The 25,421-nt window shown below is 31.8% G+C and overlaps 1 protein-coding gene across 1 annotated transcript; it reads right to left on the bottom strand.

The window, feature by feature from the left end:
* Positions 1-6,531: 6,531 nt before the first annotated feature.
* Positions 6,532-19,909, bottom strand: LOC111714563 (uncharacterized). Its single transcript, XM_023489700.1, has 10 exons — positions 19,863-19,909; positions 19,300-19,378; positions 17,411-17,494; positions 17,065-17,261; positions 16,751-16,937; positions 16,597-16,675; positions 14,165-14,237; positions 9,354-9,400; positions 8,189-8,253; positions 6,532-6,801 (listed from the first exon to the last, which is right to left on the bottom strand). Exons 1-9 carry the CDS (start codon positions 19,876-19,878, stop codon positions 8,191-8,193), a joined length of 825 nt encoding a protein of 274 aa, XP_023345468.1. The 5' UTR covers positions 19,879-19,909; the 3' UTR covers positions 6,532-6,801; positions 8,189-8,190.
* Positions 19,910-25,421: the final 5,512 nt, after the last annotated feature.

Genomic DNA, 25,421 nt, shown 5'->3' with positions numbered 1-25,421 from the left:
GAAGTATACAAGACAAATGTGTAAATGAAAATTAATTTGGACATTTTTGGTTTGGTTTTTTTCTTGTTGTAAAAAAGACGACATCTAAATATATTGAGGGTTTACAGGTTCCATTCAAGGACAAATATATGAAATGGAAAAGTAATTATTAACTGAGTTCATTATAAATCAATGCAAGCTACAATTCCTACAAGTTTTTTAAATGAAAAGATTAACAGAATATATTCATTTTGTTCATTCTCAACATGAAACAACACAAGACAAATGCATTTAGAAGGTGTATTGTGACAAAAACAGTCACCCCCCCTCCCATTATCCCATTAAAAGATGGAGTTAAGACTAAACTATTTTTATTTGTCTACCTAGTAATAATAACAACTACATTAAAGCAGTAGTTTATTGAATTGAAAAAATTAGGAATACATAATTATCAAAAATTATATCTTATATTCACAGGTTGGGAACTTTGTCTCTGTTGTAAAAAGAATAAGTAACAATTTTCTCGTGCCAATCGATTTCTCTATTGCACTTTAGACAGAGATATCCTGAAATAAAACAAAATTAATGGTTAAAAAATAAACAAAAATAGTTTTAAAACAAATTGAAAATGGGTAATTTCCTAGAGAACGATTTTTGGACCCCCTTCCCCCCAGGCTCCTCTCCTGTCAGTTTTGTATATGGTTATCATTGGTCATGTAGCCTGTCCAAAAATTGTTCTCTAGGACAGACCCTGAAAATGGTAAGTGGCGTATGGAAACATCTGATTAAATTTAATAATAATCCCCCCCTTCTTGACTCCTGAGAAAGATTGTAAAAACTTAGTTAATTTAATAAAATGGTAATCATACCGAGATTTTTACTGTCCACATGTTGATTGTTGATACATATAGAATTCGCCAAAGTATCGCCATCATCCCAAGAGATTTAATAGTTTGAAAGGTCTTCTAACTTTAATGTGTTCTTTGTGTGTATAGGGGAGACTGATTGTCATCATTATCACTCACATATCGCTAGCAAGCAGCAACTAATCTTTGTTCTAATCCTTAATCTTTCAACTAGTCTGTCTGCAATATTTGTAACCAAACCCCCATAAATTTGTACATAGTACAAATATACTTGCCACAAACCTTTATATCCAATGTACTGCATGTCAGTAGCTAGTACCATAGCTAAATTGCCATTTTCAATTTCAGCTGTAACCCTCCGGTATGGCGAAGACGACATACGCATTCTATATTCTTGTATATCTATCTATGATATATATATAAAGATTTCCATCGTTCTTCCTTTTACTTCCTAATTTATATAAATTGTTGTTAAAGACCATTATGTAAGTCTAGGGAAAAGCTAACACACGATTAGAAGGTTAGTGAGATAATAAATTAACGTTACTTTATATTGGGCAGTTTTCCAGCAAATATTTTAAGGAAAAGGAAAAGTTTCAAATTCTATATTTTCGAACATGAAACCATGAAACCAATTAACCCTTTCCCAATTTGTCCTTAGCGTTGAGATATGGAAGTGTGATACACGTCTCCAATCTGAATTTTCAAGGTCAGTTCATTAATAATGAAGACGTCTAACTTCAATGGTTAGGGTTCAAATGTTGAAAAATAGTTATTTTTACGTTTGAAAAATATTACACATGTTACATTTACAAGATCTGAACCTTAATTAATAAAAAAATTAATTAATTGTTTTTTAGACACAGGTGTTTGAACGTACTCCACCCCACCCTGTCCATCAAAATTGAAAAATTTGTTTACAACTTTGACGCTGAAAAAGTAAAGAAGTTTATGAACGTTCAATGTTCTAGAAAAAGCACATTAGCGATATATTTCAATGTATATTTTCAGCACGATAGCTCCATTGCTTTGTGTCCAGTAGATCCCATTTGTGAATTGCTAATTTAAGCTGAAAGAATAAAATTTTGGCCGAATTTGGTAATTGGCAAAATTCTCATAGATTTTTGCGCGAAAGTTTGGAACATTTGGATTATTGTCAGACAATGGGCCTAAACGATAAAACACATTTGTATTTCTATAATTACTGTCACTAAGTTCTAACCACGTTGTGGAAATATACAACAACCCAGGGGGCGTAAATAAGGATTCTGTATGGGGTGGGTGGGTAAATTCTTTTAATGTGGCGCGCGAAGCTCGCCAAATTTTTTTTACCCCCCCCCCCCTAGAAAAATATCATGATGTATATCAAATTATTGGTTTTAGTTGGGCTTGATATGCATTTTCAACTCATTTCTGGCATTTCCATCAAATTCCTTCCTTTCAGCTTTCACCTTGTTTTATATCCTTCATTATAGTCATTCATTTTACATTAACTACAAAAATCTATAAAATACTCAATTTTTATTCATTTCAGTGTGGGGGGGGGGGGGCTTGACCACCCTTTAGAAAATGTTTTCAAAATAAAAGTGTTATTTTAAGGGTTTGATGTCGAAAAAAGGAAATTTTCAGTTGTTGCATGCAGATTTGCTATGTTCAATTCAAATCGTTTTTTTCTTGTATTTTAAAAAAAAGTTATACTTTTTAACAACTTTAAAATTAACGATATGAGTCAATCAATTATTTTCATTTGTGCCCGGAGCGCCAAAGAAAATTTGTTAAGCACCTTGTTAAACTACAGATATAATTACAAGAAATAATCATTTATATTCTGAAAAAAAGTCAAAAAACATTTATAATTTTAATCATCTACACTGAAAAAGGACAAATAATATTTCGTTTTCTCCTGAAGTTATTGAATTTATGATTGATCATTCTTACCAACATTCATTAACCATAATCTTATTTCATTTTGGATTTTATAGAAGTTCTTTTAAAGAAGATACACAGGTTACAGTTTTCAAATATGTTAATCAGTTAGAATTTTGCCAGGCTAATTAATTAATTAATTTTTTGCTTCAAACTCAAAAATTCTAATCCCTAAATCTTTGCACCGAGAGGTATAAACCTTTGATATTTCAAACTTTATTATATTTTAAAAATAATTCAAAGTTTTAATACAGTTCGGAACTTTTTTACATTAAATGTTTATAATAGCCTTTGCCTTGAGAATTCAGAAAGATAAACATATTTTTTTAAAACTAACATTAGAAGAATACAATTTTTCACAATAATACTTTTGGTTTTATTATTCCTGACTCCTGTGAGACTAATATTCGCCAATCTTACTTTTCATTCTGCAGGTGTAGGTGCTAGAGGAGGGCGCGCGCGCGGCCCCTAGTTGCGCCTCTGCTTATTTCTAATTTCTAAACTTTTCTTGTCGTCAATGTAGTGTGTTAAGATCTTAAATAAATCTAATATCGAAATGACATTATTTAGAAGTAAAAATATGTATTCTTCATTGCCCATACACTTTTTTCTATTAAAAAAAACATCTAATTGTAATGACATTGACTATTACTTTAGAAATTAGAATCATTTAGAATATGTTGACTTAAAATCTAAAATATCTTAAGTATTTGCACATTTAAATTATTTTCGTGTAAATTTTAAAGATATTCAATTTTATAATCAACCTTTTTTTAAAAACAAATTCTAGGGGGGGGGGTAATCAACCCCAGGATTCTAGGGGGGGGGGGGGTAAATAACCCCAATAACCCCCCTCATTAAATTCTCTTTAAATCTCTTTTAGGCTGTATAGGCAGGGCGGTCCGCGTCAATGATCCATCTATGACTACCTGAACTGTGGATAAATGCATCAATCATTTCTATATTTAGAGTCAGAACAAACTTGAGCAAACCTTTCAACAAATTCTCATATTCGACATAACCTCTCAGAGATTCAAATATCAGAAACTTCATTTCGAAATATTACTTTTCTAAGTTTTAATAAATTCTAACTTGAAAACGGTAGTTTTAGAGATATCACGGAAGCTTAAGACGGCTTCTAAGGTTTTTCGCGCGCGCGCGCCCTTTTTTAAATGCTAATTTTATCTCGTAAAGGAACCGTTACCCAACACAAACTATAATTTTCAGTCCTTGTATCTTTGCAGTCTGAGGGTGTGCATCTTTGATGATGGTACACTCAAGTATGCCGAGTCCATTAGCGCCTGATCCGATCAGGGTACATTCATGTTTTTTGTGTCTATTCTGAACCAATAGAAATTATATGGCGGTAACATCTATCTTTCTATCTAGCTCATTATCCAATTAGAGATAAATCCTTCTATCGATGGAAATGGAAATATTACTTCTACTGAAACTATAGTGGGCACTAGGGTTTCCAATCGGAATTCCGTTGTGCGGATTTGGTCGAAAAAACCCTAAATGTTTCCTTGCCATATTTAAGATTCTTCAGGTTGCAAATATACAGATCGTAAAGAATTAATTTGTTACGAATAATTAGTGTAATTCTTGCAACAATAATAATAAAGGAATTTAGTCCTTGCCACAAATTCTGATTTTCTAATCCCTATGTCTTAAGAACCCAATGTCGTAAACGTTTGATATTTAAAACTTATATTATTTGATCTAACAGAAGTCAAAGTTTGAAATGTCAAGTGTCTTCAACATTGGAATGCAAAGATATAGGATTTAGAAAGCAGAATTTATGACAAAGACTCAATTCCTTTACAAAAGCTTTGACAACTCCAAAATGCTTTCAAAATCACAGGAAATATAAAGAATTTCGTTCAGATTTCAATTTAATAAATGAAACCAAAATTATCTTAAGATATATGTAAGGATATAGTAATTACATTACTGTAATGTAATGTCATTACATGCCTCGAATATTGATGGATGATATGCATTATCGTATAGTTTAATTATCATGTTTTTCCGAATACATAAAAATATTACAGCTAATATTAAAATTAAAATTTGAAATAGAAGCCTAGTTCTTTTATACTCTACTCCCCTATAACTCCCACTTTCTTTTCCTTGGATATATAAAGAAATGGCTGAAAGAAAGTTGTAAAATGTCCGTAAACTTGATCAATAAATCCTACATAAATCTGGGATTTTACTCAGATTTAACAACAATATTAGTTGAAAAGTACTCTTCAATTAGGTAAAAACTTTTTTAAATATTAACTTTTAATTGTAAACAATTTCCTTAGAAAACCCGGCCTCTACTAAAAAGTTGAAAAGTGACACAATCCTGATAATAAACGGTTTAAAGTTTAAAAGTTTCTTGTGAATGCAATATTTAGTGAATACGCATATTCAAAAATGTATTCACTTATTATTATAATTATATATTATATATTATTATTATTATTATATATTATTATTATACCCTCCAAACCTTGGCATCCTTTTTTCTGCCTGCTATTTTCAACTTATACTTGCACATTTCTTGAAAGCAATTTGCAGATTTTTGCATAAAAGAAGCGTAAGAAAATGACGATAATTTTTCTTCATAATTCTTTAAATGAATTCTTTTATCATATTGTACCTAAATAACAAGTAAGTTAGGTGTTGAAATAACATGTTTCAGATTTTAACTTTTTAACACGCCCTAATGCATAAAATGTACAATGTGAAGAATTTCTATTTATAAATGTTTGTTCTGGTGAGGATGGTTTCTAATTAGTTCCGGGCTTATGTTGACAGTGCAGTGTATTAACGACCCTCTTCATTCTATACTGCAAAGAACACATTAACAAAACATTTATTCAAGAACAGGCAAAATAACTCGTTGTTTCCCGTGCCCACATGTTCTTATGTAAATAAACAATCTTGTGTCTCAAAACATTACAAATGTGAATTTCGATTTTACTTTTGTCCCCTACAAATGTTTTTTTTTTTATTGTTGTCGGTTCTTTGAAAAGAAGTAAGCATTAAATCAATAAATGAATTAAAGAAAAATTGTCGCGAAGCGCCCTGAGTTCATGTTTCTTGTCGTGAATAAATTTCGACTATTTTTATAAATATGTTTTCTTTGTTCTGAGTTCAAACTGCAAAGAAAAAGAACAATAAAGAAGTTTCAAACCCCGGTTTCTATTCTTTTCAAGTCATATATCAAAGTTTAGCACACTACACTTTTAGCTCTATTTATCGCATATCAATAAAGAGAAGCTATAAGGCCACAAAGTAGTTCCAGATATATCGTATGAATGAATTGAGTATTTGCTAATAACTCTATTTTCTAATCCTTAAATATTTGCAACCTTTTCGTATAAATCTTTAATATTTCAAAATTAGATTATTTGATCAAACAAAATTCATAGCTTGAAATATACAGGGTACATTACAATGATATACGGAGTAATAAATAAGAGTTTGTTGCAATTACTCAATTCTTTTGACATACGTTACTCAATACTAGCTTGGGAACCCAGCTTTACCTAAACTTTTCCCTACCAAGGTTATCCAATCAAAATTTGAGACAAATCGGTTGAGGGTTTATGAGTTATGATCGGATATACATACAAACAAACAGAAAATGCTACTTTATATATAAATAAATTGAACCCTCTCCCCAATGTTAATTTCCATTTTGTATTTATTCTGAATTCATGAAGGCTCTTTATAACTCACAGTTAAAGGTTGAATAAAATGTGAGTAAGCGTCAGTAAATTTATTTAACAAGCACTTTTCACAGCGTTAAAAATATCCTATAGCAAAAACACAACTATTTACAACTGTCAATGTTATACTCCATTTAGCTTTTACATGTATTAAATGCTATGTGTTTTGCACAAAAGTTAGGTAATATAAAATAAAAGTTAAATGAGCCAGCCTCTTTAAAATTAGACAAGTTACAACAAGACACATAATTTTAAAACATTAAAATTCCAGCCTCCTTTGTTCTTTTCACTTTCTATTTCAAATCCTAAAAAGAGAAAAGTTTTAATTATTTTATAGTAATTTGTAATTTATATTTGTTATCTACATATTCTAATAGATCAACAAATAGAGAATTTGTGTACGCTTTTAAAAGTATTTTGGTAAAATAGAATGAATTCCCAACATATATCTTGCATTTACACAAGGTTTAGTAGGACCAATGACAAGTACAAGAATAATAAATACAAAGGACAGCAAGATATCTTACATTTACACAAGGCTTAGAAGGATCAATGACAAGTACAAGAATAATAAATACAAAGGACAGCAAGATATCTTACATTTACACAAGGTTTAGTAGGATCAATGATAAGTACAAGAATAATAAATACAAAGGACAGCAAGATATCTTACATTTACACAAGGTTTAGTAGGACCAATGACAAGAGGAAGAATAATAAATACAAAGGACAGCAAAATATCTTACATTTACACAAGGTTCAGTAAGACCAATGACAAGTGGTAGAATAATAAATACAAAGGACAGCAAGATATATATTTACACAAGGTTTAGTAGGACCAATGACAAGTGCAAGAATAAAGTTAAAGTTAAAGAATAAAGTGAACAAAGTTATCAAGAATTAGCTTTCGTATGACTATACAGTTGAATTTAAAACAAAAGGATTTGAGTTATTGCCAAACATTCAATTTCTCGAATCCCTGCATCTTTGCAACCTAATAGTGAACACCTTTCATATTTCTAACTTAGATTATTTGATCCAACAGAATCCAAAAATTTAAATCTAAGGTCTGCGACATTGGGTATCAAAGATAAGGATTAGAAAATCTAGAAAATCAGAGTTGGAGGCAAAAACTCAATTCCTTTTGACAAAAATACACTGTTGGTGAAAACTTGAAAACTTGGTAAAATCAATTTTTATATGAAACGTGTTTTTTCGAGACTTTATTTTCTGCGAGAAAACCTGGAGTGTACTTTTATTTTCGGAAAAATACAAAGGAGAAAAGTGTATTTCAGGATTTTATAAAAGTATTCAAATTTTTGGAAAATAGATTGAAATCTATAGAAATCCATTCAGAACTTTAATGCAGTGGAATATATTATTCAGATTCAGCAAATATATATATATATATATATATACTATAGATTTTTTTTAAAAAATAAAAAAGGGACTATTCAGGAAAGTTGGAATAAAGTTTTGTTTTTAAATTGAAATATATGATTTTATATCTAAATACGACAATCACGAAATATATTTTCTTTAGAACATTATTTAAATATAATAGTTTGTTATCGGTGGGATACTGTATCTATAAAGAGAACTAACTTTAAACTGTCCTCTACAGAACCTAAACTTGCTGTATTCCCGAAAGTAGTTGGACTAGGTATGGTTGGTTGAATTAAATATCCTAACCTTTAACCCAGGTCTCCAAGTTGTCCCAGAGATCGAACAGGTTCTTGGTAAACAACAACTCCACTCTAAACAAGATTAAAACTAGGATATTTAAAGGGACTGTACAGGAAAAAGGAAAGGGGGTATAGAATGGCACCTGAGAATCTCAGGCGTTGAACTATACATATACGACATCCATCTGATGTTTCTGTCTCGAGAAATTGATTTAAAACTGTGTCAAATTTATACGATTATTTCATATATATGCAATGTAGTATAAAAGTTGTAATATTAAACAGATCATATTTCACAAATACGAAATAAATCTGAAAACGACGATATCCCACAGAAACCTGCGAATCTCAGGTTTGCTACTGTTTTAATTATTTCATTTTTTATTTTGCATTTTTAATTAATAGTATCATTACATATAGTCCGTATAGTCTGTATTACGTCACCAGCACGTCAGTCAATGGCAGTGCAGTATACCACGTGACCAGTATACTGCACTCTCATTGGCGGTAGTTCTTGTGAAGTAATACGGACTTAAAAATAATACTATCAATTTTATCTCTTATAAATGCAAAACACAAATTTAAAAATTATAATCGTAGCAAACCTGAGATTATCAGGTTTCTGTGGGATATAATCGTTTTCAGATTGTTTGCGTATTTGCTGAATATTATCTTTTTAAACCTACTACTTTTATACAAGATTTCATATATATCGATTTTCGTATAACTTGTACACAGTTTTATATCAATTTCTCGAGACCGAATATCAGATAGATTCTCAGGTTTTATCCTATACCCCCCTTTCATTTTCCCTTTACAGTCCCTTTAAAGGGAATGTCGATATAATTTTATGTGATCCTCCATTACCACAATTTTATGTTTTCAAACTGTTTTATAGTTTAGGAATATAAATATTTACTTGAAATAAGTGGCAACACCAGAAATAAGCTGGACAAATGGATCGATCAAAATGGCTGACATTTTCTTTATCATAGGCTAAAAAATCCAATTTTTTTGTCAAAATAAAATTTTTTTGTCAAAATTAAATTTTTTTTCAAAATTTGATTTTTTTTAATCCACGGGCAACGCCAGGGACTTTAGCTAGAATAGAATAATATGTTTTAATTGCGTAGATAAATGAACATATTTTTGAGAAATTGTTTTAATGTGACCTGTCTTCTTCTAATTATCTCTTTCATCAACCGGTTCCTCAAAACATCTAGAATTTTATATTTTCTTTAATAAAGGGACTGTGCGCCTAATTTTAACTGACCTTCCATTTAAAAATAACAATGCCCTTTTTTGATCAAGATATTCTTATTTTTCTAGGTTCAAAAGTTGTCCTGCAGTAGAAATGCGCAAGCCACTCTTAAAGTAAAAACCACAATGAAAAATAATCAGTTACCAAAATTATAAAATTTGATATCTAATTAAACTATCTACATAAAGAATTAAACTAGTTGAAAAATCATTTATAGTATTCTTAAAACATAATTAAAAGATTAATTTGTGATGATAAACACATATTTGTGACTTGTCGCGTGAGACCACACATTTGTTGTTAATTGTTTTGTAAAATATTATTGTAATCAAACTTTTGATTAAACAAATATCAAAATAGAAAAGAATTACAAACAAACTAATATTGGTCGAATCACAAAGTACAGACTGTTTACTGTTTATGACTTTTGAAGGGGGGGGGGGGGGGCGTAAAACTAACTTTAAGGAAGTACATCCTGTCTGTGTCGAAGTATTTTAATTAATATTTTGATCTATCACTCAAATCCTCGAAAAAAAAGCGTGCGAAACCTTAAATATTTAGATTCATAGCCTAACAAAAAAGCATAAAATAGCAAATTTCTACTTAAAATCTACATTTATTGGGTGATCAGACTCAATTGAATTTTAACCAGGACTTCTAGTTCACCGTGAGGGGGGCTTATAATAACATAATCAAAGTTGAAAGTTTATACAAAGTGAAAATAGTTGAATACAGCCAGTTGAAGCATTTCTTCTCTTGCGCCAATAACTTTTCAATTTTGAAGTTTGACTTTAGAAAGAAGATTTTCTCTCACTGATGGGAACAAATCACTAAAATCCGCAAAAATTTCAAGATTTGTTATAATTCCAACGCGGACAGTTTTCCAAATTAGGATCCGAGCAACAATTATTAAATTAATAATAAAATAAGCTGCAAAATGTTTCTTGCAAACTTGTCTGAGGTCTAATGTCATTTAATGTTTTCTTTTTAACTTGATTAATGATGATTGACGTTAAAGTTATAATTTCAAAATAAAAGGACCTAGTTTCTCTATTTCACTACAGTTAAACCCTTAATAAGCCATACACCGAAAGAATTCATCAAATGTCGTATTCTTTCTGATAATGGAATTTCGCACATATTTAGTTTTTAATTAAATAATTATATGTTCCTCTTTAAAACTGTTCCCGCATATTCATAGTTTTTTTATTATTTTCGCAAATACTGAGATTTACGTAAAAAAGTACAAAGCCAATTGAATAATTGTCAAGACGACATTTGATAAATTCTTTCGATGTATGGCTCATTTAGGGGTTAACGTATCTCCTGAACTATTGCAACATAGATAAGAAAAAACTATTATTACGTTTTATTGCACTGACAGTCTAGGAAAACGGAATACGATGGAAACAAAAACTGTGGAACCATTGGCATCTTTTTTAATGAAATTTCACCCAAGATTTTTTCATTTTGGATTGTTGACATTTAACTGATACATATCAGGAAATGAGGAAAACTTTTCATAGAAAAAAAATCGATTTTATTTCTTGAATAGTACGTTTTATAGACAAAGAATATTTTTCATGGACAGAGACGAATTTCTTAATATGAGAAAATTAAATTTTCTGAAATGTCGTTCTTACAAACAGAAAAGAATTTGCATAGATTGGTAATTTCATAACAAAAATTCTAAATACGTAACAGTTCAAGGTTTCAGTTGTTATAAAATGTGTCATAATTATAGAAAATCGAATTAGTCAAAACTGAATACAATTTCTTTATTTTCTTACTTTTTTAATTACCATAAAATGTCCGATTTTTGAAATGTCCAATCTTCAAGGTGTTCTATCTTTAGATGAAATTTACTTCCTTAAAATGACTTTCTATAAAATATCTTTTTGTGAAAAAAATGCCTTCATTGCCCAGCTTTTAATTACAACCATTGCTAGTTTCTAAAGGATAAAAAACTACACCTCATCTTTAGTTTACTCAAATTGTAGGGGGAAAAAAGCGTAAAAGAGACTGTAAGCCTAATTTCAAGTAACCATTTATTTAAAGAGAGACATCCCTACTAAACAGACACAACAGAGAACTCAGTGTTTTTATCCTTTAAATGCACTGTAAAAATTGGAGTGCGCTGCGCCGAGTGAACCCAACGCGGCTTTAGTCATATTGATTTCTGTAAACTATAGAATATTAAAAGTCCAATACAGTTTTAAAACTTCGAATGTGAATAATTATAATTCTGCCACTGAAGTTATTGTGACGTAATACTGACTTTACGGACTATATGTAATAATATTATCCATTATATCTATTCAAAATGCAAAATCAAAAGCAAACATGAGATTCTGAGGCTCCTGTGGGATATAATCGTTTTCAGATTGGGTTCGTTTTTGTTGAATATGATCTGTTTAATACTACAACTTTTATGCAAAATTGCATTTATATGAATTTTCGTCTAAATTTGACATAGTTTTATATCAATTTCTCGAGACAGGAACATCAGATAGATGTTTTAAAGGTATCTTTTAACGCCAGAGATTCTCAGGTGTTATCCTATACCCCCTTTAATTTTTCTTTTACAGTCCCTTTAAGTTGAAAGAATATTACAGGGTTAACAGCCATTTGGATTAAGTCAATTTATCATAATTTAAGTTTTATCAAAATGATTGATTGAATAGTTGACAATTAATCAGTAGTTTTCTGGTCATTAATCAAATGATTTGTTAATGAGCCGACGTGGATTGGTTTGTGGCGGCATTTCTAAGAAAATGATATCGGGGATTTCGATGAAAATGTGATTTCGCCGATAAATACATGGTCATGAAATTTTTATAAAAGTGGGTAGTAGGGATAATCCGATTTAAACTCCTTTCCAATTATCATTTCTTGTTGAGATCTGAGCTGAAAACTTTAGAATTGTGGATATCGTGATCATCGTCTTATTATTAATCATAAGATTATTTTAATCTTTAGTTTGTATCCAGGAAAGTATCTAAAATGCAACCAATTGTAGATACCGAACCGCCAATCATAAGCCGGGATATTTTTCATTGGTCGGAGTCCGGTAGAGCTATCCAAAAGTGGGAAAAAGAGCGGACGAAACATAAATCAAAAGTGTCCACAGTAGATATTCAGATTAAACGATAAGTATATGTGGTATCCAATTCTAAAGTTTCAAGCTCTGGAAAGATATTTTTACAGTTTAACCCAGCACTTTAAAGGGAGTGTTCGCGAAAAATGAAAGGTGTTATATGCTTAATGCGATAAAAAAGCGCTTTTGATCACTACTAATCTTACTTCTATCTGTTGCGTCTATAAGGAGAAAATTGATAAAGACGTCTCATACCGAAAAGCGTAGCGCCCATACAAATTGAGGAAGTTGGAACATACGACTTAGACCGTAATAAAATCAAATTAATATCAAACAAATCATTCAGATATTACAACCTATAGTCATCGAATATCTTTCGCCACATTTATATATGGTTGATTTTTCATAATATGTTTTAATTGTTATGATCTGAGAGTTACTTATAAAAACGTTTATTCCTGTTTCGAGGATTTTTGGTAATGAAGACGACATTTTCATATTTTCCAGGAATGTTCGAAAACAAGTTGTAAGCTACATATTATTTTAAAAACAAAATCAAAACTAGTATGAAATATTAAATATATACAAATGTGGCGAAAGATAATCGATGACTATAGGTTGTAATATCTGAATGATTTGTTTGCTATTAATTTGATTTTTTTACGGTCTAAGTCGTATGTTCCAACTTCCTCAATTTATATGGGCGCTACGCTCTTCGGTATGAGACGTCTTTATCAATTTTCTCCTTATAGACGCAACAGATAGAAGTAAGATTAGTAGCGATCAAAAGCGCTTTTTTATCGCATTAAGCCTATACCCCCTTTTATTTTTCGCGAACACTCCCTTTAAAGACATTTATAAAATGTCTTTTTCTAAACCTACTTATAATGGAATGCAGCAGATATTTAGTTTTTATTTGAATAATTACAGTAGCTCTTTAAAACTATTTCCCGCATATTTCGTATCTTTTTATCTATTTTTACAATTACTGAGATTTAGGTATAATAGTATAAAACCAAATGTCAAGACGACGTTTTATAAATAATTTCTATATCTCCTCGAAGTTATGGCTTAAACAACATGAGACCCTGGTCCTTTCTTACAGGAGACCATTTGTAAGACCCCATTAATCTTAACCCATCACGATTACGTTTACCACGCCCCCTGTGTTTCTTTCTAACATTAGAACGCTAAGACTTCTTCATTTGTTCAACTTCATAGTTAAAAAATGTTGTTAAATTTATTATTGATGCATAGGGTAGGGTGGAGGGTAGTCAAACGGCTGGTTGGTGTTTAAAAAATAGTTTAAAACTTTTTTATTAATTAAATACAGGGCTTAAATTTATATATTTGAAAAGCCCTTGAAAAATGAATGAAATAACATGAGATGTGTCACATGGTAATATTTGTCAAAAGTAAACATATTTATTTTTAGAACATATTCAGACGTACTTTTTGGACTCATTTAGATTATCCCTTGCACCCTAACCTAACCATTAAACATAGAGGTCTACTTTTTTATTGAGGAGACCTTGAAAAATTGGACAAGGTTCATGTATCACACTCCCCTAGCAAAATCATACGTACGTTATTTGTGTGTTAACATGTATATGTCGTCTTCTCACCTAGATTATTAGTTATGCTTAATCTTCCTCCCTCTCCCTGGGTGTTCCCTCTATTTCCTTTTAGGTTAGAGCTCTAGAAATAGTAACACTGATGTAGGATTAATTCTGATATAATAATCAAAACAATTATAATGATAATAATAACGATAAGGATAAACATAATAATAATTGAATTGTAATAAGAATAAAATGATAATAATGATAATATTAATAATAATGATGATGACAATGAAATAATATTAATAATAGTAATGTTAACAATAATAAAATAATAATTAAAATAATAAAAATCGGATATTTTTCTGCCAATGTGTACTTGGTAAAACTATTCTCTTAATTTTTTTAAAATAAAAGAAAGTTTTTTTTAAATTCTTATTTTTGAGAATGTTTAACTACACTATTAAAAGTAAAGCAAACTTGAGTTTCTCCAAGTGTATTATCTCGAAATCTCTAATTTGCATAAATTAACATTTTGACTATTTCATTAAACTATTTTTAGAACTGTATGTTCCTATATTGTAAATGCAATAAAACTTTAAACTAAGTTAGATGATTATAAACGTGAGATGCAGGATTTTTATTTATAATCTATATAAAATCTATAATCTGCAAACAGCTCAGGGTGAGTTAAAAAAAGAAACCAGGATTAGTTTTGTTAAAAAAAACTATAAAAATGTTTTCTTGGATCATGCAGGATTTTTATAATATCTATATAAAATCTATAATCAGCTCAGGGTGAGTTAAAAAAAGAAACCAGGATTAGTTTTGTTAAAAAAAACTATAAAAATGTTTTCTTGGATCATGTTTTAGGTGGCAAAATAAAGAAATAAACTGAACCAAATTAAAGGATATTTTTATTTCATAACAAATTACATGATTTTTTTTGGCTTTTTAAAATTTTTTTTTCAAAAACGGTTGGAAAGTGTTTATTCTATTAAAATACTTAAACGTCTGTTGATAAATAAAAAAGTTATAATAAAAAGCTGGAATATGAAATAAAAAAATCCTTTTATGATTTTTATGATTTGACAAGATTTAGTTTTTAATCAGGGATATTTTTAAATTCTGATCAGATTTTTCCCTTTAACATATTTTTCAAATCAATGTAAGTCTATTTTTAGCTTTATAGTGCGACATGAAATCAGAATTTGATCTTGTTCTTATGCTTCTACAAATCTTGAGAATCATCCAATAACAAAACAGACAGAAGCAGGATGCATGAAGGATGGACTGCAACATGCAGTAAAGTTATATAAAATACCGTAGAGTAGAACTAATATAGTAATACAAGAATGAACCCACAGACTAGATATGAAAGACTGCTATTTAGCATTCACGGCCAGGATGGCCTGTACATGAGAATTGCACTTGTGCTATGTTCGACAACATGTTTTAAGATTGCCATCTATAGCCGCCACTTTATGCATACAAATTTTAACAGAAATAATAATATTTATTGATTGAATTTATTTTCAGATTTTGTATTTCTACCCTAAGGATCCTTATTTTCCCCTGAATTTATACGTCGTGTACAATTTATTAGTCGTGTACAATATGGAAAATGTTGTAGAAAATATCGCATATTTCAACCTTTAATAGATCTCTGTACTCTTTTATCTCCAGATGAACACAGATATTCTTATTAATATCATGGAAATAAAAATTGTATTTGTATCATTTACGAGTTTCAAAATAAATTGTCGTCATTGATTGACAGGTATTTAACATCTTGACAGGTATTTACAATCCATGGGTATTTATTCTCACTATCTAACAATATTCATAACTAAATACTCAATATTAATCCAACTCTAACTGCTTAAAAGTCGGTTTGGTGCTTCAAAGGAACTAAAGCTTCTAGTGAAGAGAAAGATTAAATTTAAAGCTGAAATTGTTTAAATGTATGAGCTGAAATGCATACTTTTCAATTTCAGTCACTGTCAAGTAGACGAAAAAATAATTAAAATTCTATCTAATAAGTAATGTTCAAGAAAAGTTTTTAATTCATTTTTACGACACAAGAATTTTAACAAGTTCAGTCGGAAAAAATGCATTACTTGGTTTAAGAAATGCAAAATTTGAGTAAATTAAACTAAACTTTAGAACTGTGAGGACAAGGTTTTTCAAATAATATAATGGAATTATGAATGTGAATAAAACGACAAAACATTTTTGGTAAGTTCGTCTCAAATTTTCATCCTTTGTGAGAACCATGAAGTTCTTATCAGTCAACTAATATCTTACTTAGATATCCCTTAGCTATCCAATGGATTGGGATTGTAATATCTTACTTGGATGTCCCTAAGCTCTCCAATGGATTTGGATTGTAATATCTTACTTGGATGTCCCTTAGCTCTCCAATGGATTGGGATTGTAATATCTTTCTTGGATGTCCCTAAGCTCTCCAATGGATTGGGATTGTAATATCTTACTTGGATATCCCTTAGCTCTCCAATGGATTGGGATTGTCCAAAATCTAACTCAGCCAAGTCATTCAGTTCTTCAACATAACTAAACATTTTTGAATTAAAAATTAGCATAAATTATATTCTGAATGTAATTACGTGCATGCTTAATGATTATTACCTTTCCTTAACGTCTTCCTCTGCTCTGTTGTAACGAGGAACTCTTCCTTTGACTTCGGAATCATCATCTTCTTGTAGAACGGATGGACTTTGATGATAATATCCAGAACCATCATGATCTAGTGGATCATGATGATATCTTGAACCCTGTAGCTTATAATCCTGAGACCTAATATGGCTGGAAATTCCTGAAAATGAGAAACCTAATGATGAAATTAGTTTGATTTTGAACCCAACGAAATTAGCTAATCAGTGCTTCGATTAAAAGATTAAAAAGCAAAACTAGTTTAAATTTTTTAATCAAAAAATTCTTGCCTGGGGTTTTGTTGTTATCCTTAGGGATGACTTGACTTTGAAGGTTAAGAAAGTATCCCTTGGCCTGCTGTGGGAGATCAGCTGCTTGGAGGAAGCCAGCATCAGCTGATTGGAGGAAGCCAGCATCAGCTGATTGGCGCAGATCTAAGTCAGCTGTTTCTGCCGAGTAGTCTTCAACAGCTGTCGGCCATTTACTCCTTGAGAAATATCTAGCTTGATTTGTTGTTTTGTTTTCTCTATAATTTAACTCATAAAAAATAAATGATTTTTTTTTTAGCTTATAACCAGTAACAATGTTTTTTGATTAATTGTAAAATAGATTTAAAACACAGTTTTTATATCTGACCTGGGTCTGTTCGGAAAAAGAACATCTAGAATATTCTTGCTTGAAGTACGAGCAGTTCTTCTATTAAAACCTGCCCAGTTCCTTCTAAATAAGAAAATTTGTTAATCGTGACGGAGAATTTTTACTTCTTCCAGAACAATTATAAAGAAATTAACATAACTCAATCCCTTTATAACAAACGTACGTATCTAATGAACTTTATTTACCTCTGCAAGAAATTATAATCTTTGATAATTATGATACATTGGTAAGCTAACAAATGTATCTAATGAACTTTTTTACCTCTGCAAGAAATTATAATCTTTTATAATAATGATAAGCGATTATATGTAGAAATCAGTGGCGTACATAGGGGGGGGGGGAAGTAGTCCTCTTGCCCCCCCTGGGAGTTGGGGCCCTGCCCCCCTGGAAAATACAAAATTAAAAGGAAACAAATTTAAAAAGTAACAGCTGACAATGACAAAGACTAAGGATTTGTCTAAATCACTGTTAACACAAAATTTTAAGATACTTTAAACTTAAACTTTTGCAAAAACGAGACCTCGACATATTAGATGCTTATAACATAATGGAAGATGTAATAAAGGTATTCTATTTTCTATTTTTCAGTTTTTTCTTACAGTCAATTAATAAAGGAATTGAGTCTTTGGCACAAACTCAAATATTCAAATTTTTGGAACCTGATGTTGTAAACCTTTGATATTTCAAATTCAGAATATTTGATATAACAGAATTCATTTGGTTCCAAAGATATAGTGATTAGAAAATCAGAGTTTGTGGCAATGAAGGGTAGGAAGGCTGGGAAGGCTAGGAAGGAAGACTGGGAAGGCTAGGAAAGCTGGGAAAGCTGAGAAGGCTGAGAAGGCTGGGAAGGCAGGGAAGGCTAGGAAGGGTAGGAAGGCTAGGAAGGCTAGGACGGCTAAAAAAGATAGGAAGGCTAGGAAGGTTAGGAAGGCTTGGAAGGCTAGGAAGGCTCGGAAGGCTAGGACGGCTAGGAAGGCAAGGAAGGCTAGGAAGGCTAGGAAGGCTAGGACGGCTAAGAAAGATAGGAAGGCCAGGAAGGCTAGGTAGGCTAGGAAAGCTAAGAAGACTGGGAAGGCTGATAAGGCTAGAAAGGATAGGAAGGATAGGCTGGGAATATTGGAAAGAATGGGATTGCTGGAAAAGCTGGGAAGGCTGAGAAGAGTCGGAAGGCTGGGAAGGTTGGGAAGGCTTGGAAGATTGGGAAGGCTGGGAAGGCTTGGAAGATTGGGAAGGCTGGGAAGGCTTGGAAGATTGGGAAGGCTGGGAAGGCTTGGAAGATTGGGAAGGCTGGGAAGGCTGGGATGGCTGGGAATAGTGAAAAAAGGAAGAGTAGAACGGGTAGAAAAGCTGGGAAGGCTGAGAAGAGTCGGAAGGCTGGGAAGGCTGGGAAGGCTTGGAAGATTGGGATGGCTGGTAAGGCTGGGAAGGCTGGGAAGACTAGGAAAGCTGGGAAGGCTGGGAAGGCTAATAAGGATATGAAGGCTGGGAAGGCTGGGAAGGCTGGGAAGGCTGGGAAGGCTGGGAAGGCTGGGAAGACTGGGAAGGCTAGGAAGGTTGGAAAGGCTGGAAAGGCTGGGAATACTGGGAAGAATTGGAAGGGTAGGAAGAGTAGGAAGATTGGGAAAGCTGAAAAGGTTGGGAACGCTGAGAAGGGTAGGAAGGCTGGGAAGGCTAGGAAGGTTGGAAAGACTGGGAATGATAGGAAGGCTAAAAAGACTGGGAAGGCTGTGAATACTGGGAAGAATGGGAAGGGTAAGAAGAATAGGAAGGCTGGGAATAGTGGAAAGAATGGGAAGGGTAGGAAGGCTACAAGGGGGAGTGAAGGGTTGGAATGGAAGGAAGGATTTCCATTATCTATAATCTACCTATATCTGTTGGAGCCTGGGATAGAATGTGGTAAACTTGACACCAAGGGAAGGATCAAAACACCACAAACAGTTAATCCTAGAGAATAATAAATATAGCATATGACAAATGCATAGTACAAGTACATAGTTGCAGATAGGAATTTAGAAAAAAATTATGTTTACAATAGTAAAATTATAGATTTTTAGCTCAAAAATAAGGGGGGGGAACCCACGTTGTGGGCTTTAGTTCCGCTACCCCCCCCCCCCCCAACCAGCCTCAACATTTTCATGTTAACACAGAAAGAAGAAAATTAAAGTTCTAAATATCAATATTGCATTATATTAAAAACACAAAATCATGAAAATATGTCAATGGAAAAATGATTATAGTAAAATCTAGGTTTAAAATCCCTGTATCTATACAACCTGATGGTGTAAACCTTTGATATTTTAAACTTAAATTAATTGATCCAACAGAAGTTTTTTGAAATAGTTTAAAACATCTGAGCTCTAAAACATTACGTTGCATTGTTTGTGACAAAGATGTCCTGTTCCTGTTTGTACTAAAATGCATGTAAAACCTGTTTGCAACCGCATGGTAGCAGAAGTTAAAACAGAATGAATGGTTAAGCTGATTGTTGCATATATTTATAGAAAACAAGGTGGGGTAAAAATAACCGAAATTTGGCCAATTTCTGTTCACAAATTGAATAAAAACATGTCTTCCATCAGGACATAGTTCCGATATTCTAAATAGGACAATTACTATTCACGTAAACGTTCTCCAATGTTAAAAGAAACACAAGAATATTTTATAAAATTATTTATAATTTTCAATAATATATTTTGAAAAACTTATTTTACTAAATAAATATAAAAAGATGTTTTGTCACTTAACCTCTGTGCTCATCTTTTCTACCTAATCTAATAAAAACACGTGACAAACGTGACGTAGCTAAATATTTAATAAGTAAACTGTGCAAAAGGAAAAGAGAGAAAAATAATAAAATTATGCATATATTGGGTAAAAACTAAAAACAGGGCAGAAAATAAAGGCTTCTTAAATTTAGATCCAGAGATCGGAGCTTTTGTGTGAATATTGTTAATCTTCAACGCTTAATCTCGATATCCAAGATGGGAAATTTTAAATTTTGGGACTAATGCTCGATCCCTCAATTCAAGTTATCCCTTCAGGGTATGACCATCACGGGATATCAAAGAGGGAACTAAACTAAACCATTTAGATCAATACTTGCCGAGATTCATGACACTAAAGTACTGACTCTATGACAAATGAATATCCCTTTATAAGTTTCTATTTGCAACTAATCTATTCTATATTTTCTTCACAGGGATTGGGTTTCTATCATGTTTAAATTATTCCACGTTTTCATAATCATTAAAATTCTAACAATACGTAGACTTTTTATAATGGAAAATATAAAATGCTTACACCACGGGCAGCCGTAGTACATTTGAATTTCCGAGCCGGGTCAACCTTTCCGGTCCCGGTTTGTACTGTACCTAGCTCTATGGACAGGACTAGCCGGTGCAACAAGGTTGACGTGGTCAGACTTTATGCTTCAAATAGGTTGAATTTTCTTTTACTAAAGGGGCAGATTTGCGTGACACGCTTGCTTGCTTGTATATTTCAAATTTGACGTTGACAATTTTATGTAATCTACGATTGTTTGCTTGGATAAAACTACTTAAAGGGAGTGTTCGCAAAAAAACGAAAGGGGTTATAGGCTTACGGAAAAAATAAGCGCTTTTGGTCACTACTAATCTTTCTTCTATCTGTTGAGTCTACAAGGAGAAAATTATTAAAAACGGCTTTTATTGAAGAACGTAGCGTCTATACAAATTCAGAAAGTTGGAACATTCAACTCGGATCGTAAAATAATCAATTTAATTCCAAACAAATCATTCAGATATGACAAGCAATAGTCGATCATCGATTATTTTTCGACGCATTCGTATATAGTTAATATTTCATAATATTTTTAAATACTTGGCTGGCGATGGATTTTTGAACATTCCTGGAAAATATGAAAATGTCGTCTTCTTGATCAAAAATCTTCGAAACAGGAATTATTATTTTCAAACGAAACTTTCAGATCATAAGAAGTAAAACATATTATGAAATATCAACTATATAAGAATGCGTCGAAAAACTATCGATAATTATTAATTGTAATATCATGGATGATTTGTTTGGAATTAAATTGATTTTTTTACGATCCGGGTTCTTGCCCCAAACTTTATATTTTTAACCCTATATTTCTGCATCCTGATGTCCTAGGCCGTCAAACTATAGTAAATTGGACGTAAGATTGAAATCTTATTAGTTGTCATGCATCATAACTCCTTTTTTAGAAGAGCTTGAGAATATAAAATGTTTTGAATTTCCATATGTAACTAAATAAATTTGCTTTCTCTTATCAAACGTAAAATCAAAACTACCGGAGTTACTAACATTACAAAGTCGTACCAGTGATGTTGCATAAGTTGTACCGTCTCGTTCTGTCCAGCTTGCAGTGGAACTGGGAACACTTTGTTTCTTTTATTATGAAATTTGAGACCGGAGACCGAATTTAAAGAATTTGAGCCGCGGCCTAAGTTTAAGCCACGGCTCAAATACGGTTTGTTCCACTTAAAATCGTATTAATTGTTTCAAGATTTAAGCCGGCGCTCAATTGAAACCGTTTTTTTTTTGGCAGATATAAGACGCGGCTCAAATTCATTAAATTCGGACACGGATTTAATGAATTTTCATGGTTGTTGCACCGCCTTATGCCGGTTCAAATTTGAATCACGAATTAAAATTCTTCCTGAGTATTTAACTTGAAGTGGTGGTTATAATTCAAATCGGCAGTAGATAGTTCAGCGACGTAGCTCAAATCCATTGAATTTGGACCAGTTAGACTATATAGTCTAAGTTTGAAATATCAAAGATTTACTCCAACCGATTGCAAAGATATAGGTTGACAAATTAGACTTAGAGCTTGTTTCAGAAATTCATATCTTTTCCTCATTGATTGTTTTACAACTTGAAAGTTTTTACATTTTTAGATCATTAAATTTATTTTTAGATACAAATATGATACTCGATTAAATTTTTTTTTTCATTCGGGGGGGGGGGCACACTGTTCCATTGAGACCGTCAGGTTAAAAGTCGTGTCACTCGAATGCGAGATAAAACTGTACGAAAATTCGAAATTCGAACATTTTCTCCCGTTTTTTTGCGGATTTCTTCAATTATGATATTATAATTTATATTTTTAACAAAATTATTTCTATTTTTTAATTTATTATTTTAACCATCTTAACACTCAGGGCAGATTTTAAAATTGGCTGTTATGATATCTCTAGACATGGATGTATCTACTGCAAAAGGTTTCATTCGAGTGACACGACTTTTAACCTGACGGTCTCAATGGAACAGTGTGGGGGGTGCTCAACATCTGTATGGGCCCTGAAACCCCACCGGTATAGTATCCATGTCGATCTAAATCCCTTCAAACCTCTTCTTCTCCCTCTTCCTAAAATATCAGATTATTCTAAATAAATCTTCTGATATTTCTGAAGAATAAAGAAAAGTTTGGATAAGACAAGTTCAATAAAAAGCTAACAACATAGATTAATAACAATACAGATAAAACAATAGATGTAGTCATTTAAAGATTTAGTGGTTTTTCGTACACAATAACATTGAGGCAGTGGCCCAAAGGAAGGTCCATGCAGGCAGCGTTGAATTTCAAAACAGAGAGAGAGCATACGCGTAACATCTTTTGGCCTCTGTCACACGGTTATTGTGAACAAAAACTCCCTTTATTTTAAGAAGACGACATCAATAGCTTGTTCTTTTTTTATTGCTATTAATCTATGGCTACCAAGATCTCAACATTGCAGAATAAAACTTTATGAAAAATCAATTGAACATTTTCCAGATCACTAAAGGTTTATCACATGATCACATCAAAGTTAATTTGCAAGCTGTAAAGGGCCTGGGCAGCATGTTTTTGTGCATGCAAAACAACTATAAAAGTTATTCATTAAATTTTTAGATATTTACATTGTGCTGGAGCACCGGAGTCAAACTCAACTTAGTATAGATTGTTCTTTAAGTGTGGCTCTGTTGCTTCAATAAAGGAATTGAGTCTTGGCCACAAACTCAAATTTTCTAATCCCTATTTCTTTTCAACCTGATGTATAAACACTTTATATTTTAAACTTATCAAATTTGATTTAACAGTATAATATCTGGTTAATTATTTGGTTACAGTTCTCACTTATAGGTATAAGACAGACGTGTAGAGTCTCATGTCCGTCATGTCCAATCTTTCCATTTAACCTCTTCGCGCCCTTCTTTCTAGGCTTTTAGGGTGCTCGCGCCCATCTTCTATTGAATTGTGAACATGCACTTTTTGTTTACATTTAAAAACAAAGAAGAAAAACATTTTGCGGATTTAAAAAAAAAATTGCGGATTTTCAAGAATTTAAATTTGTTTACAAAATTAAAAACCTTTAAAACACATTTTTTAAATTTTTTATCATTCATAAACTTTCCCTGGGATAACGCGAGGTGCCACAAAAAATTTGGGTCCGATCGGTTCAGCCGCTTTGACGTTTATTGGATACAAACAGACAGACACCCAAACAGACTAACCAAATTTATATATAGATAGGCCAATCAATTATACAATGATTGGGGGATTTTGAAAATAATTGTTTCCATTTAAACAGAAAAAGGTTTACAGAAAAAAGGGACTTTAGATATAATTTCAACTGATCTTTTCCGTTTATAGAGAGGTATGTACTATTTACAAAGGTGTCTTTAAAAGCTTCATATGATTATAAATTCATGAGTTTTTGATCATTTTCATTTAGAAAATAGATTATTTTGAACAATGGAGGAAGTGACCATGGAACTAAATTCCTTTCAAGCTAAACATACGACTAGATTATCAATCAGAAACAGATATAAATATAAAGTTCTAGAACCAATAATGTTTGTTTGTTTTGTTGCACAATGCTACCAAGTTTTGTGATAACCGTAAGAAATTAGAACACCAGTCGTCTTCATTTATGAATATAATTGATAATGTCGTCATCATTTATGAATTTAATTGGAAATGTCGCTATGGATTAATTTCATATTTACATAATTAAATAATGCGCTTGTTATAATTATCAAATACAATGGGGGTTATATCCTCCCCAGTATATCATGGTTTCGCGAATACCGAAGCAGGAGGATTAAGATAAAAGGCAGACTACTGTTTGAAAAGCTTTTTGTACGTTTTTAGACACATTAAAATCAAAGATAACTTTTAAATCGTTTCAAAATTCCTATGTTTATTGAGACACCTTTTAAGAGGCGGTATTGTGGAGAACTTGTATTTTTTATCAACGTGTTCGATTAATAACTGTAGACCAGACTATTATTGCAGTTTTTACACTTTTGCAAATCCTAATTGCCTCAATCTGTCTGGAAGGATCAATTTTAAGTCATTAGTGGTATTTGGGGGGAGGGGAGAGGGATGGAAGGGTCAGACTAGTATTTGGGGGGAGGGGAGAGGGAGGGAAGGGTCAGACTAGTATTTGGGGGAAGGGGAGAGGGAGGGGGAAGGGTCAGACATTTTGTTTTATTTTTGCACTTCTTTATAATTAATGAGTCAAATTAATGGGCAATGAAAAGCCCATTAAGTTGGTCTAACTGCAAAAATTGCTCTTTAATGTCTACTCAGAAGATATCATTAGCAGTCCTTTATCATTCTCTGCTGTAATTAATTAAATTCCTTGTATCAAGTTAATGTGTTAACCCTATTCTTGGGAGTAGGGGGGAGGGGGGAAAAGGTGAAATATTCAATTTTATTTTAAAAATGTTAACTTCAAATGCTGCGTTGTGAACAATAAAACTATCCAACTCTTTTAAGTCAGGTTGGGCTAACGAAAATATGTCAACTATATATTCTTAATTTAAAGGGACTGTAAACGAAAATATGTCAACTATATATTCTTAATTTAAAGGGACTGTAAACGAAAATATGTCAACTATACTATATATTCTTAATTTAAAGGGACTGTAAACAATATGTCAACTATATATTCTTAATTTAAAGGTACTGTAAACAATA

This window comes from Eurytemora carolleeae, unplaced genomic scaffold, assembly GCF_000591075.1.
Source record: "Eurytemora carolleeae unplaced genomic scaffold, Eaff_2.0 scaffold1593, whole genome shotgun sequence".
Classification (NCBI taxonomy): domain Eukaryota; kingdom Metazoa; phylum Arthropoda; class Copepoda; order Calanoida; family Temoridae; genus Eurytemora; species Eurytemora carolleeae.
Note: the sequence above shows the minus strand (reverse complement) of the source record. Positions and strands in the feature narration are given on the sequence as shown.

Excerpts from the sequence above, each read along its gene's own strand:
- LOC111714563 (XM_023489700.1), bottom strand. Across the intron at positions 17,262-17,410 it reads CTTTTTCCGAACAGACCCAG|GAGTAAATGGCCGACAGCTG; the intron begins GTCAGATATAAA and ends ATATTTCTCAAG. Across the intron at positions 14,238-16,596 it reads GAGAGCTAAGGGATATCCAA|AGCTCTAACCTAAAAGGAAA; the intron begins GTAAGATATTAC and ends TACTATTTCTAG.